The 17588-nt window shown below is 41.3% G+C and overlaps 1 protein-coding gene across 4 annotated transcripts in view; it reads left to right on the plus strand.

Moving 5' to 3' along the window:
• Fbxo42 (F-box protein 42) overlaps window positions 1–17588 on the plus strand; it is a 91202-nt gene that overhangs the window by 68664 nt on the left and 4950 nt on the right. For 3 of the 4 annotated variants that reach the window (XM_046468502.2, XM_046468503.2, XM_046468504.2), the window contains exons 5-9: window positions 12634–12787; window positions 13975–14085; window positions 15530–15626; window positions 16099–16155; window positions 17022–17138. In XM_046468502.2, coding sequence (XP_046324458.1) covers window positions 12634–12787; window positions 13975–14085; window positions 15530–15626; window positions 16099–16155; window positions 17022–17138 — 536 coding nt within the window. The remainder of the gene's footprint in view (window positions 1–12633; window positions 12788–13974; window positions 14086–15529; window positions 15627–16098; window positions 16156–17021; window positions 17139–17588) is intronic. The other variant, XM_046468505.2, reaches the window with a different exon arrangement.

Consider the following 17588-nt stretch of genomic DNA (forward strand, 5'->3'; position numbering starts at 1 on the left):
CTTCCTGGTTAATACCACTTCCCACAGAGGTAATTATCATTCTGACTTCTAACACTACAGCAAGTATCTACTTTTGAACTGTGTATAAATGGCTTTTTCTGGCTTCTTTCCACTTGTATTTGAGATTCATCCATTTGATCGCATCTATCAGTGGTCTGTCTATTCCTTTTCACTGCTGTGAGTCTTCCATATATCCCTTTTTTAAAAAGTCCATTCTCTTTATTGATAGGTAGTCACAGTTTTTTTACTTTGAATGTAACTGGGTGTTTTTGTTTTGTTTTGTTTTTTGTTTGTTTGTTTTTGTTTTTTGGTACTGGGGACTGAACTCAAGGGTACTTAAATGCTGAAATTTATCCCCAGTACCCCCACACACACTTTAATTTTATTTATTTATTTATTTATTCACTTTTAAGACAGTCTTGCTTCTTAGGGCCTCACTAAATTGTCTAGCCTGGCCTTGAATCTGCTTGCGATCCTCCTGCCTTAGCCTCCGAGTTGCTGGAATTACAGGTGTGCACCACTGCACCTGCCATCAACATTCTTATGTAAGTTTGGATAGATTATGTACTCATTTCTTACTTGTCAACTTTAAGAAATATTCTAGACATTCAGGGTATGATGGCTTATGTCTGTAATTCCAGCTGCTGGGAGACTGAAGCAGGAAGATGGAAAGTTCCAGGCAGCCTGAACAATTTAGTGAAACTCTACCTCAAAATAAAAGTTTAAAAAAGGGCTGGGGGGGGGTGTTGGAATTGTAGTCAGTGATAGAGCACTTGCCTAGCTTGTGTGAGGCACTGGGTTCGATCTTCACCACATAAAAATAAATAAAGGTACTGTGTCCGTCTACAACTAAAAAAATATTTTAAAGGGGGGGGGCGGGGCTGGGGGCATAGCTCAATGATAGAACACTCCTGGGTCAATCCCCAGTACCACCAAGTGGGGGTGGGTGGGAATATTCTAGACATGGCAAACATCCTGGAGAGTTCTACAAATAGGAAAGTCTGATGTTTTAACTAAGTCTTATAGAGACTTGGAGAGGGATGACCACTGACTCATAATGAAAGGCCATGCTCATGAGTTGGGTCCATTACTAAAGTGAAGGGAAGAATGCACTGTAGGAGGGAAGCAGGCTGGTGAGTATCCCATAAAATATCATGGTTTTTGTGCCATGCAAACACGGGTTCACATTCCAGCTGTGTCATTTACTAATGGGGCGACCTTAGGCTGAGTAATGAACATTTCAGTTGCCTTACCTTTAGGTAGAGATGGTGATTCCTACCTTTCATAGTTTTTGCTCAAATTACATGCAAAGAAATACTGAGGTGGAAAGGGATATGAAAACTGATAAGTTGGCACCTTTGCACATACTGTTATTAGCTAAGGAGTATAAAGTGGTCATAGATTGCCTGGGGTTCTTTGGACAAGATATCAGGCACACTGACTTTGTCACTAGGGAATCTAGAAGAAATCAAAAGCATCTAGAACTTTATGTCCATATAGTAGGTTAATTTTTTGCCATTGTACACTTTGGAGCCCCTGGTTGAAATTGTCATGAAAATGAAATTGTTAAGAATTCTTCAAATTCCAGGCTGGGCATGGTGGTACATGTCTGTAATCCCAGCTACTTAGGAGGCTAAAGCAGAAGGATTGCAAGTTCAAGGCTGTCTGGACAATTTAGCAATAAAAAAGAGCTGGGGATGTACCTAGTCTACCCCGGATTCAATCCCTGGTACTGCTAAAAGATTTCATCAAATGCCAGACATGGGTTGTGGTTGTGGCTCAGTAGTGGAGTGCTTGCCTTGCATATGTAAGGCACTGGGTGTAACCCTCAGTGCCACATTAAAAAATAAATAAAGTTTTTAAAAAGCTAATTTTTTTTAAAAAAAAGGCAATATTATTTAAAAAAAAAAAGCAGAAGGAAATAGTATTTGTGTTGTAAAGGAATAAGGGCTATGGATGAGCATAGAAGATGGTGGCACTAGAAATGAGTCTTAAAGAATAAACATGAGCCGGTTGTGGCAGTGCACACCTGTAATCCCAGCGGCTCGGGAGGTGGAGACAGGAGGATTACGAGTTCAAAGCCATCCTTAGTAATTTAGCAAGGCACTAAGCAACTCACTGAGACCCTGTCTCTAATAAAATATAAATAGGGCTAGGGATGTGGCTCAGTGGTTGAGTGCCCCTGAGTTCAATCCCTGGTATGCCCCCCCAAACAAAAAAAAAGAATAAACATGAGTGACATGTCTGAAGAGTAGAATTTCAGAGGAATTGGAGTCAGAGTGTTTGGTGTGTTTATGAACTTAGAAATATGTTCGTATTCCCCAGCCAGGATTTGTGAGGGGAGAGTGGTGAGAGGAGGCATGGGAAGGTAGTCAGGGAACAGTGCATGGCCAGCAAGGCCCTGCACAATCTTCCTTCTGTCACCTCCCTGACCTTGTCACCTGCTGTGTCCTGTCCCTCACTGGGGTTTAGCCTTACCTGTGGACTTTGGCTCTTACTCTTTCTTCTGCCTTAAATATCTTTGCCCACATATACTTCACAGGTCTGTGTTCTGTGTGTGTGTGTGTGTGTGTGTGTGCGTGCTGGGGATTGAACCCAGAGCCTTGTGCATGCAAGGCAAGCACTCTACCAACTGAGCTACATCCCCAGCCCCACAGATGCAAATTCTTTATAACCCTCTTGAGACTTTCCCTGGCTCCCCATCTCAGTCCCTTCTTCATTTCCCTTTGGCATTTATCACTATCCAGCATACTACCTTTTTCTGCCCAGCAGACTCTAATCTTCCTGGGGTCAGAGGTTTTGTGTTTTATTCACTACAGACCCCAGGGCCTGGCACATGGTAAGCACTACAAGAAAGGATTGTCTAAGTAAGGGTTTGAATTTTATCTTAAAGACTGGTAACTATGTGAAAGATGATGGAGGGAAAATATATGATCTTATTCATAAATTTTACTCCAGTCTTCCTTGGGGATTTTTTTCTGAACAGATCCCAACCACATTGGTACCTAGTGGTTGAGCCTCATCAAGTCAGTTCCATTTAATGCTTTGTAACTCCATCTAACAGAAATATTGGAAGTGATGGGCTTGTAACAGTACAGCCTCCCCAGCAGTTATAGTCCAGGGGCTAAAAGGAAAGATCTTACACCCCCACCCTTTCTTTGTTTTCACTCTTCCTGAGCTTGCAGATGTCTGCCCACAGAGAAGCAGGGAGGTTGAGACCTGCTCCCGTGGGAGAAGTCCTCCTCAAAATTGGCAGCAATGGGGCTGGGATTGTGCTCAGCGGTAGAGTGCCTGCCTAGCACAGGCAGGACCCAGGTTCGATCCTCAGCACCACATAAAAATAAAGGCATTGTGTTGTGTCCATCTACACCTAAAAAAATAAATATTTTTTAAAAAATTGGTAGCAATGTCCAGGTCTGGCCTGGCATCCAGGGACCTTTCCTGGGGAGTGCCTGTGCCTTGGCCAGCCATGTGTGTTCCTTCCTAGTACTGGCAGGCACTGGAGTCCTGTTGAGTAGAAAAAAAGTTCCAAGTGCCCTTTCTTCTCTGATGTGTACAAGAGTGGGAGGATCAGAGAACATGTGCCCAGGTGACACACTGAAAATTCAGTCTAACTAGAGTGGGACTTCTCCACTTTGTCTTCATTAACTGGGTCTATGTGTTGCTTTTTACTATTTATGGAGTTACAGTTCACTGGTATTACTAATCAGAATCCATTCAACATAGGTATAAGGATATGTTCTCACTCTTGAGAGAATCCCAACTTTAGATTCCCATGTACTTGTATGTACACACCCTCTGTTGTAATATCATCTAAGAATTTAGTATGCAATTTTCCTTTCCCTTTAAGAAAATATTTTCTTGATATTCTGATTAAAATACATGAATGAGCCTGATATTTCAGCAGGCTGCTAGTGACATTCACTCCAAATATATGGATTCACAAGTATTCAGAATCCTCTTTCCATACCTCCCCATCTTTATGCTCACATTTGACATGAAATGAAAATTTTCATTTTCTTAATTTGTACATTGTGAGAGTAGCAGGAACTGATGGATTTGATAACATCCTTCCCTAGTTCAGCAGGAGCCATGATAAGCCCAGGAGAACCAGCATATTATGTGTAGCTTTTCCCTATGACCACCACACTGGGGTTCTACGGTGTAAGGTCACAGATAACTGAGACAAGTGGTGGGAGGTTGGAAAGGTGTTGGGACTATTCTGAGAGTGTGTTTGAGGAAAAAACACAGGCCACCACTTACAATTTTGAGCAGTTTAACTTCGCAGTAGCATGGATATATCTGTGATTTGGAAGCATGTTTCTCAGGAAATTAGATTGGTAATGAACTCTTCCTGCCAGAGTAACTTCAAATTTCCAAAGTTTGAAAACTGACTACATTCATTCCTTTGTTTATTTATCTTCATATACTTATTTACTACAGCCCCAGTGCCGCTTTAGATACTAAAGGGTAGAGTGTAAATAAGGAGCGGAGTCTAGCTAGGTGCCATGGCGCATGCCTGGAATCCCAGTGGGAGGCTGAGACAGGAGGATCACAAGATCAAGACCAGGCTCAGCAATTTAGCGAGGCCCTAAGCAATTTAGGAGACTGTGTCTCAAAAAGGGCTGGGGATGAAGCTCAGTGATAAAGCACCCCTGGGTTTAATCCCTAGTATCTGTGCTCCCTACAAAATAAAAGAAGCAGGGTCTACAAGCAGAAGAGAGACAATGAACGTTGTATCAATACAAAGGAAATACAAAGAACTGAGAAGAGGGCTGGGATTGTGGCTCAGCGGTAGAGCACTCGGCTAGCACGTGCAAGACACTGGGTTCCATCCTCAGCACCCATAAAAATAAATACATAAAATAAAGGTATTTTAAAAAAAAGAACTGAGAAGAGAGCTGGGGTTGTGGCTCAGAGGTAGAGCGAGGCCCTGAGTTTGATCCTCAGCACCACATAAAAATAAATAAATAAAACGGAGGTATTGTGTCCAACTACAACTAAAAAATGAATAGTTAAAAAAAAAAAAGAATTAAAAAGAAAGTAATTGGGGGACAGGAGAGGACAGAGTAGATGGAGTATTTAAAATAAGTTATAAAATGTCTGTGGAGCCATTTTATATGAATGGATAGATTTTTATAGGTAATTTGAGTCTGCTCAGAATTTATTACTTTTTTGACATACTGGGTACAGAACAGAGGCACTCTGCCACTAAGCTACATCTCCAGTCCTTTTTATTTTTTACTTTGAGACAGGTCTTACTAAGCTGCCCAAGCTGGTCCCAAACCTCCTGTGTAGCTGGAACTACAGGCATATACCTCTTCAGTGGCTTGTTGTGGTTTTTTTTTTTTTTTTCTTTGCAGTATTCAAGATTGAACCCAGGGCCTGTGCATACTGGGCAAGCATTATACCACCGAGCTCCATCCCCAGCCCTACGATTTACTTTTAAGGCAGGTTATCTGTTTTTATTAGGGTAAGCCAGTTATAGTGGCACATTCCTGAAATCTCAGTGACTTGGGAGACTGAGGCAGGAGGATTACAAGTCCAAGACCAGCCTCAGCAACTTAGCAAGACCCTGTCTCAAAATTAAAAATTAAGAGGTTAGGGCTATAGCTTAGTGGTAGAGCACCCTTGGGTTCAATCCCCAGTACAGAAAAAATGTATGATACGCTTTTGATTAAAATACCCAGATATTCATCTACATTTTCCTGTTTTCATAGAAGGGAAACACATATGGCCCAGATGCCACTTATATAAGCTAGTGTCTATTAGGAAGACACAGGATATTATTTATTTTAAGTTCTTTGTTGTCCTTACTCCTCCCTGACTCCTGGACACATCCCTGGTTAACCTTCATTATAAGCTGGTGAGTTTGCCTTGTTCCTGCTAGCCCTAAGTCCCAGAACAAACTGGCCCTGTAATGGTCTCAGGACATGTCAATCAGAGCAAAGCCAATAGGTTCCCATAGGAAAGGAAGGAATCCTTCCCATTTGTTTATAAAGCTCAGATTCTGGGATTTTCCCAGAATATATCTTTTCTAAGCTTATATTCTTTCCTGCTGAAGAGAATAGTGGAAAATTTTTACACAGCACAGATCTGTGTAATCTTCGTTTCTCCAGGAGAGAGACTAAATGAGATTTTACCATATTTCAGTTGGCTCTTTCCCCTGGCTGACTAGGTTTTTCCCTTTTGGACACCAGGCCAGAAAGTTTATGACTAGCAACATTGTTTCTCTTCTAAATGGAGCCACTTGAAAGAGTACCCCTTGATTAGAACTGCAATTAACAAGTTATCAGATTAAACCAAAGACTTTAGACCTCTTCTCTCCCAGAAATTGAATCAAAAGGCTACTTGAGGTAACAAGGATCTGTTGCTGGTTTTCACCTTGAAGTTTCTCATGGTCATTACAAGGTTCCTTTTGTTTAGATGTTCCGTAAATGATCCAGGAAGTGTTTTTTTAAAGTTGTGGGCATAGCTGTAGTAATAAAAACGTATACCTGGGGCTGGGGCTCAGCGGTAGCGCACTTGCCTGGCGTGTGTGAGGCATTGGGTTTGATTCTCAACACCATGTAAAATAAATAAAGGACTATCAACAACTAAATAAATTGATAGATAAATAAATAGATAGATAGGAATGTATACCTTGAAGCCCAGGATTCAGTGAAAGCTTTGTCTAACATCATCAGTGAGTTTTTGTTGTCAATCAGTAATTTATCTGGTTTGTTAAAACTGAGAAATAAAATAGAATAAAAACAGTGGAGTGCTAGGAGGGAGACACCCAAAGAAATGTTTGGAAAGATCCATTGGTACTTCCAAGGTACTTTGTGATTAGCTGGAGCCACCTGTGATCCCAGCCAATAAGGGATCTGTAGCCAGTGGGCTTCCATGATTGGATTCTGTTCAGTCCCTGTCCTCTAAGATAGTATAATCTTATTGAGAGACAAAATGGATTATTTCAACACAGCGTGCTAAGTGCTCAGATCAACATAAATGACAGGGTGCTCCCTCCTCCAGGACCAACTTTAGCCAGCATGGGAGGGCGTGTGCGCTGGCAGCCTCCGAGAAGGCTATACCTGTGCGCAACTTAATTCTTTTGCACCCGATAACACGTACTTAACTCTTTAATAAAGCATTACGTTTTGATATCTTGTATGGGCATCTATACAAATGTAAAGGTTTATTGTAATATTATTTACCATATTGATGCTAAACTGGAAATATTCTTATTATTGAATAAAAATGAATGTCTGTTCCTGATATAACTCTGTGGTCCTCAGGCTGTGTACTCTGGAGACTATTCTGAATGGTTTTCAAGGTGGTTATAGTCAAGACAGACATTATACTCACAAGTTTTGGGGTGTCCTCAGTTTTCCTTTTATTCCCCACTCTGCTTAAGCTATTATTAGAGTTCTAGGTCAGGAGCCTCACTCTTGGGGTTCCAGTGAGCCAAGTCTATCCACTCACTTCAAAAATCTAACAGAAAAGGTAATAACGAAAATAAGGACTTTAGAAAGAAATAAGGACCTAAAGAAAGATTTAGTAACTGGCATGAGTTTCACAGCTGCTTGAAGGAGAGGACTGGGATCTAACCCAATGTAGGCTACCTGAGAGCCTGTGTTCTTAGCATAGTTCCTTAGGCTAAAGCCTTGGTGTTAATTGTGTTTTGGAATTCAGAATTTTTCAAGTTTTAGGATAGAAATACCATGTGTGTGCCTTTATATTTTTGGTAGAATATGGGCAGCACCCTGTAATTGGACTTAATAGCTCTGTCAACACCTATGAATATTCACACTAAGCAGATTAAATAGCACTATACATAGCCTCATCATTTCAGGTCAGGTTTTGTCATCACCAAATGTTTTTTTTTTTTTTTTTTTTTTAATTGGTTTACACACCTGAGGATTCTGTCATTTCACATATGGGATTAAGGCTCTGTACTGTGTAGCCTCTCGGGGGCTTTCCTAAGTCGAGCGACTTTTGGCAGTGGAACAGGAAAGAATCCTAATGAATTCATACTTCTTATAGTTTTTGTTTTTGTGATTTTTATTTTTGGGATTTTTTAAAATCCATATTTCTTACGCATGCATTTTTGCAATGCTGGGGATCAGACCCAGGGCTTTGTACATGAGTAGGTAAGTGTTCTACCACACTGAGCCCCATCCCCTTATTTATTTATTGTTTGTTTGTTTGTTTGTTAGTTATAGTTGGACACAATACCTTTATTTTATTTATTTTTATGTGGTGCTAAGGATTGAACCCAGGGTCTCGAAAGTGCTAGATGTGCTCTCTATCACTGAGCCACAACCCCAGCCCCCCATATTATTTTTAAAAACTGAAATAGGGCTGGGGTTGTAGCTCAGTGGATGAACACTTGCCTCAAATGGGTGGGGCACTGGGTTCAATCCTCAGCACCACATAAACAAATAAATAAAATGAAGTTATTGTGTCTACAACTAAAAAAATATTAAAAAAAAAAACAAACTGAAATAGCTTATTCCCCAAGCTCAGGAAGCAAGTATCACTCTTTGTAAAGGTCAGCCAATACAGAGTGTTTTTTATAAAGAAGAAAATTAAAATCATCTATAATCTTATCATTCAGAGTAATTAACTATTACTGATCTTCTAGATTTTCTTTTCTGTGTAGGAACACATAAAGGAAAAATATATTATTTTAAGTGGGCTTAATTTGCCTAGATTTGAATTCTGTGTGATTAACTAGATATGTGACCTTGGGGAAATTAACCACTTTGTGCCTGTGTTTCTTTATCCATATGGTGAGGTGATCATAGTGCTTTCCTGGCCAGGTTTTCTTAGGTACCAAGTGAATCGCTTAGAGCAGCACCAGGGGCATGGTGCCCTCCCCTCAGCTGTTATTGTTTCATGTTTTTCACTTGCTACTTTCAGTTTTCACTTTTAATAAAGCATTCTGAGGTAATAAAAAGGTATAGAGGCACATAAATTTTAATAGTCATATAGTATCCTTCTGTGTAGATTTTTATTTTTTTCATGGTGCTGGGGGTTGAACCCAGGGCCTTGTGCATGCGACGCAAGCACTCTACCAACTGAGCTGTATCCCCAGCCCTGTGTAGATATTCTTTGATTTATTTAAACACTGCAAATGAGCATACTTGTACCTATTTTTCTTTTCATTTGCCCACCTATCTTGTTGGAATAACCCCTAGAAATGGAATCACTGACTAAAAGCACATATCCTTTAAAAAATTGTATGCAAATAACCTAACTTAAATTAAAAATGGATTTTTTTTTCTTTTGGCTGTTTGGGGGACCCCCCGTTTTGCTGCTTCACTTTTTTTTTTTTAAGGAACCCTTTTGAAATAGAGCATTACTTCTTTTTGTTTGTTTGTTTAGTTATAGAAAGACACAAGACCTTTATTTTATTTTTATGTGGTGCTGAGAATTGAACCCAGTGCCCCCAGCATGCTAGGCAAGCGCTCTGCCACTGAGCCACAACCCCAGCCCTACTGCTTCACTTTTGTACACTTGATTTTCAAAGCCTGGTTTTAAATATCTCAAATCCAAATCTGCATTGTATCCTGGAATGTTTAAGTTATGGTTTACATTACTACTCTGCTGAAACCTGTTACATACTTACTTTTTGTTTCTTTCTCTTTTCCCTGCCCTATTAGGGAAAAAAATGCCCAGGGGCACTGTAGCACTGAGTTGCTAAGGCTGGCCACATATTTGCGGTCCTCTTGCCTCAGCCTCTCCAGTCACTAGGATTATAGGCCTCCACCACCTCACCTAGCCAACAGTAGTGTCTTAACTAAGTCATTATATTCTTTAGGTTTTCTAATTGGCTAGAAGGCTTTCTGTTGAGAAGGCAGAATTTCCAGCCAGAAATAATATGATTGACTGTGTGAAGGAAAACAGGTGATGAGTAGCCCTTTTGATGACAGTACCTTGGGAAATGAGGGTAGAGATAATGAACTTTGAACTCACAGTCCTCCTGCCCCAGCCTCCCAGGGATAATGAACTCTTGAAGTAGTTCAGCTAGTATCTCAAAAGGACTTCATTGCCATAGTCAGATCCCATTGAATTGGTGTCTTTTCTATCAGGAAAGTACCCTAAATGCTGATGCACAGAGTACTATTACATGCCCACCGCGTACTCTGAGAACTGGTGTCTATTCCATCTTCCCACCCTTCAGACTTTGTAAGCAACAACGTTAAAGCAGCCTGAGTGGGGTTTTGCAAACCATGTTGTCATACCAGTTGCTGAAGAGGGAAGCCAAACTGTCCACCTAATTTGGAACCTCTCAGCTTCTATTAGATTGATACTTCTGCTCAAGGTTTCCTTTAAAAAAAAAAAAAACATGGGCCCTGCAGCTTTAAGAACAAGAACAAATTTTTTTAAAAATAGCTCAGTATTAGTCACATGTGGAGGCTCAACGCCTACAATGCTCTACTTGGGAGGCTGAGACTGAAGGATCCACAAGTTTCAGATGGGCCTTGACAACTTAGTGAGACCCGGGGATTACTGTTGTGAACTTTTTTCAACAATTGTTTTTTCTTTTTTTTTTTTTCCCTTCCTTTCTCTTTTTATCTGTCCATACCAGGGATGCTCTACCACTAAGCTACATCTGCAGTCCTTTATTTATTTATTTATTTTGATTTTTATTTTGAGACAGGGTTTCCCTACATTGCTGAGGGTCTCACTAACTTGTTGAGGTTGGCCTTGAACTTGGAATCCTCCTACCTCACTGGGATTACAGGTGTGTACCACCACACCTGGTGTGAGGCTTTGATTCAAACTACAATAAAAAGAGGTGGGGATGCAGCTCAGTGGTAGAGTGCTCGCCTAGCCTAGCATGTTTGAGGCCTTGGCTTCAAATCTCATTACCACAAGATGGAAAGACAAAATTTTTCTTTCCAGTATTTACTAACACCTGGATATTAGGACAGCTTATTTGGTCTTGAGCCAAATAAAGGTGACAAGTAGAAGTAGGGATTGGGGAAAATATCAAATGTTATTTCAAAGACAAAAGAACTAAAAATTTGTGTTCCTGGGCTGGTGATGTGGCTCAAGCGGTGGCGCGCTCGCCTGGCATGCGTGCGGCCCGGGTTCGATCCTCAGCACCACATACAAACAAAGATGTTGTGTCCGCCAGTAACTAAAAAATAAATATTAAAATTCTCTCTCTCTCTCTCTCTCTCTCTCTCTCTCTCTCTCTCTCAAAAAAAAAAAAAAAAAAATTGTGTTCCTCTGAAACATTTGTTTTCCCTAATGTTTTCTAACATAAGCCAAATTTCTGTTCTTTCAAAATGTGGTCTCTGTAGCTCCAAGTTCAGCCTGGATAGCCTTAGAAGCCATTCTTGGTGTGAAGCCTGTGGTTTCATCAGAGTCCCTTCACATCAGGCCTTGGAAGTCTGCCCATTTGTGGTAGTCTGAGACTCTAGCTAGGAGGGGCCTAGAGGTCACCATATTGACATTTGACTCACAGGACATAAGAACTTTATTTTGCCTCCTTTTTTACCCATTTGGTAGCAGCATTTTAAAATTATTTTGTTTATTTTTTGTGATACTGGGGATCAAATCCAGGGCCTCCTACATGCTAGGCAAGTTCCCTACACTGAATCATACATTTATTGAGCACCTGCTATGTACTATGTACTTTCTATGCTAAGTGCTTTGAATATAATACAGATGCTGCTCAATGTATGATAGTCACATCCCAATAAATGCATTGTAAGTTGAAAGTATCATAGGTCGAAAATGCACTTAATTAATTACCTCACCCTTGGGGCTGGGGTTGTGGCTCAGTGGTAAAGTGCTCATCTAGCACTTGCAAGGCCCTGGGTTTGATCCTCAGCACCACATAAAAATAAATAAAATAAAGGTATTGTGTCCAACTACAAATAAAAAATAAATATTTTTTAAAAATTACCTCACTCACTAAACACCACAGCATAGCAACACAACATACTATGGAGGATCAGTTGTTTGCCCTCACATTCATGTAGCTGACTGGGAGCTGAGGTTCACTGCCACTGCCCAGCATCTCAAGCATTATTCCACATATTGCTAGCCTTGGAACAGATGAAAAAATGGAAGTGGGCTTTCTACTGAATGGCTGTCACTTTAGCACCCACTAGGAAATTAAAAAATTATGAGTCAAGCCATTTTAAGTTGAACTAGGGAATCTCTGTATTTAGTAATTCAAAACAGACTTATGAGGGGCAAGGGATGTGGCTCAAGCGGTAGCGCACTCACCTGGCATGCGTGCGGCCTGGGTTCGATCCTCAGCACCACGTACAAACAAAAAATGTTGTGTCCGCCGATAACTAAAAAATAAACATTAAAAAATTCTCTCTCTCTCTCTCTCTCTCTCTCTGTCTCTTTAAAAAAAAAAAAAACAGACTTATGAGATAGGTACTTTGATCTCTGATTTCAGGTGAGCTAGTTGAACCTGAGAGGAGCTAAGTAACTGCCCTCTAATTCAGGGTTCTCTGTTAATTAAAAAAATGTGTAAATGAGTGGTGTTTTTCTCAGACCTGCGAACCAGTTTCGTCTCTCTCTTTCTCCTATTCTTTAGTAGTGGTTTCCATTTGATCATTTTTCCAGGGCTTGTGGTATGATGCTGAGTTTTAAGCATGGTGTTATTGACTCTCCTAGGGTCCTACCCTTCCCCAAAGGCCGGAGCAACCCTGGTCGTGTACAAGGACCTGCTAGTGCTCTTTGGTGGCTGGACACGGCCAAGCCCTTATCCTCTACACCAACCGGAGAGATTCTTTGATGAAATACACACCTACTCACCCTCTAAAAACTGGTAAGCCAAAAGATAAGCTTTAAATCTGGAAGGCAATGTTTTAAGTTATTGGATTCTTTATCTGTTTTGTGTCCAGAAACTGTTGGAGGCCAGGCATGGTAGCACATAGCTGTCATCCCAGCATCTGGGGAGGCAGAGACAGGAAGCTCATGAGTTCAAAGCCAGCCTCAGCAACTTAGCAAGGCCCTAAATAACTCAGTGAGACCCTGTCTGTAAATAAAATACAGAATACGGCTGGGGATGGGGCTCAGTGGTTGAGTGCCCGAGTTCAATCCCTGGTACAAAAAAAAAAAAAAAAAAAACTTGGAGAAATTGAAGAAAAGCCATGGATATTTCCCAGGAGGGGGAAAGGGGAAATGTATGTATACCCAGATTTTGCCTGTACTATCAGAGGATTTTCAGGACCCCTAGAACTTAAGTTAAGAACCTTTCTTCTTCTCCTTTCTTCTTTCTTCTTCATGCTCTTGGGATCAAACCCAGGGCCTCATGCATGCTTAGGTAAGTGCTTTACCACTGAGCCATATCCCAGCCCAATAACTCTTTTTCCAAAGAGAAAAAGTAAAGGGGGTTTGCTCCTCTCTTAAAAAAAATGAATGAGCCAGTTGAAGAAGAGGGAGCTCTTCAGCCTTGGCTGGTAGTTCCCCTTAAGTGGTACAGAGCCACATGATTCCATCTGTTCTGCTTTGTCCCCAAGATGGATCTCAGCTGTTTTTCAGACATATCTTCTTGAAATGACAGCATCCCCTCTTCCATATAATGGAAAACTTAGAATGTGGTTCTTGGCAGGTGGTGTTCTTTCAGCACATCGGGCTGAAGAGGCCAAGAAGTCACGATTGCGTCCCTTGCCATTGATTTCTCATCTCTGTACTTTATCTCTAGACCAGCCACATTCAGAACTTGAAAGTGAATATAACTTTAAGACAGTTGTGTCATCTTCCTTTTATTATCCTAATAACATCTGCTGAGGTGATGGGATTATCATTTTTGAGTGTTGCGTGCTTAACTGATTTTTTGCTTTAAGTCTATAAAATCAGAAGCAGATGAAGCTGGACATGGTGGCACGTGCCTGTGAGTCCCAGCTACACAGGAGGCTGAGGACTGGGCAGCTTAGCAAGACCCCATCTCAGAAAACAGAAGCAGATGGTGCTGACTTCTCGGTTTCCTCCTGTTTGATTTGTTTGCATTAGGTGGAATTGCATTGTGACAACCCATGGGCCACCTCCCATGGCCGGCCACTCCTCCTGTGTGATAGATGATAAAATGATCGTCTTTGGTGGCTCTTTAGGATCCCGGCAAATGTAAGTATATTTGATTTGCTCCATGTTAACTTGAAGGTAAAATAATCATGAGAATAACAGCTCAGAAAAGTGAACTAGACGCTAGGTACAATGTTCCTCAGCATAGTTGAAATTAATCCAGATAGTCATCTCACCTTGACATTTTATTCTGATTCTCAGTCGCAGACCAGTAAGTTGGAAAGCTTGTCCTATAAAGTCAGGGTCGAATCAGATCTCTTTCTGTTGGACATGCGTACAGTAGGATCCAGTTCTGATTGAACTCCAATTCTGCTATACTGTGCCTACAGAAGGCCACCTTTCAGAAAGCAGGGTGCTTTTCCTTGCCCTACTTGACTACATAGCTTAGGCCCCTTTTAGAGAAGAAAGAGGGGTAGACAGGACAAGTAGAAATTGGGATGGGCTGGAAGAGTGGATAGAAGCAAGGGAATTATGTCAGGTATGTCACATTTCTTTGACATACACAACCACTCACCGTCCTCTCCACACTGGCCATTTCAGGCCAGAGTCACGAGCCAGAGCCATCGTCTGCAGTGCTATGTATCTGATTCAGCAGCTGCTGCAATACTGGTCATTTCTTCTGTTCTATCAGCTGGAGTGGATGGGCTGCCAGCAGTGAAGTCAGGCCAAACCCAGCTCTTTCCCCCTGACAGCACCTGCCATCTTCATATATTCTGTCCATCATGGAGAGAGACTAAAGGAGCTACCCTCCAAATGAGAGGGTTCAGGATTTAAGTTGAGGAGCTTGTGTAGGATCCTGTGTATGAACAGAGGACCATGAAGAGATGGCCATAAAATAGACTGCCATCCAGGAGTCTGTCCTGCCGTGCTGGTCTTTTGAGAGTTGGAGATGCCAGTGTGTCCTTGATAAAACTGATGCTTTCTTTAGCCATTATGAAACTATTTTTGTAACCAGAATCAATAAAGCTTTTAACCCCCAGACAATGATAGAGCTGCCTTTTGAATCATTTTTCTCTTCCTGTTTTTTGTTGTTTTGTCATTGTTATTGTTTAGAATAATTACAGTTCGATCAGTAGCTGTTTCCTCTGTCACTAATTACCAGCTCTCAAGATGAGTTCTAGGGACAGCAGGGGAAGGAACATAGTTTTAAGTGCTAACTATAAGCATGGCACTTTGCTGGACTTATTTATAAATATAACTTCATTTATATCTGCTCTTTAGAGTAGCAGTGTTTCTCTTTGATAGTAAGGAAACCAGAGTTAAAGAAAGTTAAGGTTTTTGTTCAGGCTGCAAGCTGGGATTCATAGTTGTCTTTCTGGTTCTGCACTCTGAGGAGACCATCTGAAGCCTCCCCTAGGCTAGTCTGGGTGAGTGGGAGAGTGGTGTGAGTTTACTACTGGGCACAGGCATCTGAAGCTCCCTGACCACCATTGTCACCCTGGGAGCTCCCGACCTCCTTCCTCATCCTTCTGTCCTTTTCTCACAGGAGCAATGATGTCTGGGTCCTTGACCTCGAGCAGTGGGCATGGTCCAAGCCGAACATCTCTGGCCCTAGTCCTCATCCTCGAGGTGGCCAATCTCAGGTGCTCAGGAATTAAAATAACTATTCCGCAAACTCTGTAGCGTCTTTCAGTTAGGACGGGAGAGGGAGGAGGGAGTCAGGTAAGATGCCAGTATGCACCAAGCCAAAGAGAATTTATCATTCTTTTTTACTAGTGTTTATTTTTTGGCTTTTAATGGGTTGTATTATTTATAGTGGCTTTATATTATGCCTTGTCCCTAAGCATTTTCATTTCTCAAAGAGAACCCTTCATTTTAAGTGGCTTGAGACTCTCATGTTAATATTTGACCAACAAAGAATGGATCCATTCAGGTGAATTGTCAGTAATTTGGTCAGAGGGATCAGACTTGACCTGGTTTGGGGAGAATGGGGAGCTTATGGTAACTAGAACACTCTTTTGGGGAGCTGGGGATGCTATTTCTGTATATCACTAGAGCATGGGAAGTCAGATAGCTATGTGTGTAAATTTATTTTAAATTTCTTCCCCTCCCCAGATTGTCATAGATGATGCAACTATCTTAATCCTTGGAGGGTGTGGTGGTCCCAATGCTGTGAGTATTGCTTGTAGCATTCCCATACACATGTTACTAAATGTTCAAAACTTGCTTCCCCTATCTTCTGTAAGAGTAGGCAGGCCAGACACAGTGCACGAGCCCATGATCCCAGCAACGAGGGGGGCTGAGGCAGGAGGATAGCAAATTCAAGGCCAGCCTCAGTAATTTAGCAAAGCCCTAAACAACTTTGCAAGAACCTGTCTCAAAATAAAAAGGGCTTGGGATATATGGCTCAGTGGCTCAGCACCCCTTGGTACTGAGTTTCCAGTACCAAGAAATAAAAAGAGTAGACAAGACTTTTCCATGGTATTTTTATTTAGAAAGTGCCTTTTCCACTTGGATATATAGCCTTCATTTTCTCTGGCCTTTTTTCCCGTTCTTTTTGGGTGTTGAGAGATGCTTTTAATTCGATATTTGTCTCTTGAATATTCATATCTATATTCTTCCTATTCCTTCTTAAGCTCTAAGGTTTGCTGCTATCATGTTTTCAAAGGCAAAGGGGCAGAGAGAGAAAAAAGCAGGTCGGTAACTGCCAGAGTCCACATGGAATTTACTTTAAAAGCAAATTCATAAAGTTGCAGGCATCTATTGTCAAACCCTTTCCTGCACCCCACTATCCACACACACAAAACCAGTTAGTTAATTCATGGATCACAAACACAGTTCTGTGTGTCAGACCAATCCATGGTAGTGTAAATGAATGAATGAATGAATGTATAATTGAACAAATAACTGAGGGCTTTGTTATTCTTTCTGACCAGCCCACACACTTTCTAGACCAGACAGTATAGCTTGAGACTGCAGCTCTGTATGTGTGTAGCAGATGCCACACCTGAGTCCTGTTGTTGGTCCTTTTCTTACAGCTATTTAAGGATGCTTGGTTGTTGCACATGCATTCAGGTCCCTGGGCCTGGCAGCCACTCAAGGTAGAAAATGAAGATCACGGGGCTCCAGAATTGTGGTGCCATCCAGCCTGCCGGGTAAGCCAGGAACTGACAGGCCAGCAGAAGGAGAGATTCTAAACTGGAAAAACAAATTAATTTGACAAATTTCAAAGGAAAACTTACTGAATAGAAAACACTCTGGTGTCACAAAGAGGTGCTGTCAGCCAAGCACAGAGGCACACTCCTATAATCCCAGCTACTCAGAAGCCTGAGGCAGGAGGATCATGAGTTCAAGGCCAGTATGAGCAACTTAGCAAGACCCTGTCTCAAAAAATAAAAAAAAGTGAAAATCATAGCTCCTTTGCCATCTCTCGCATATATGAGCCACTAGATGGGAAAACATAAGTGGGCTAAGTGACCCCACTCATCCTCTAAGTCCTGACTTAAAGCATTTCTTATCTATGAAATCTTCCCCCAAGTCTTACAAACAAAACTATTTGCTCCCTCCACTCTGCTGTACTAACGTACAGACGTAACTAATAACAT

The sequence above is a fragment of the Marmota monax genome, unplaced genomic scaffold (genome assembly GCF_021218885.2).
Source record: "Marmota monax isolate L192 unplaced genomic scaffold, Marmota_monax_Labrador192_F-V1.1 WCK01_AAM20220418_F8-fsc00008, whole genome shotgun sequence".
NCBI classification, from domain to species: domain Eukaryota; kingdom Metazoa; phylum Chordata; class Mammalia; order Rodentia; family Sciuridae; genus Marmota; species Marmota monax.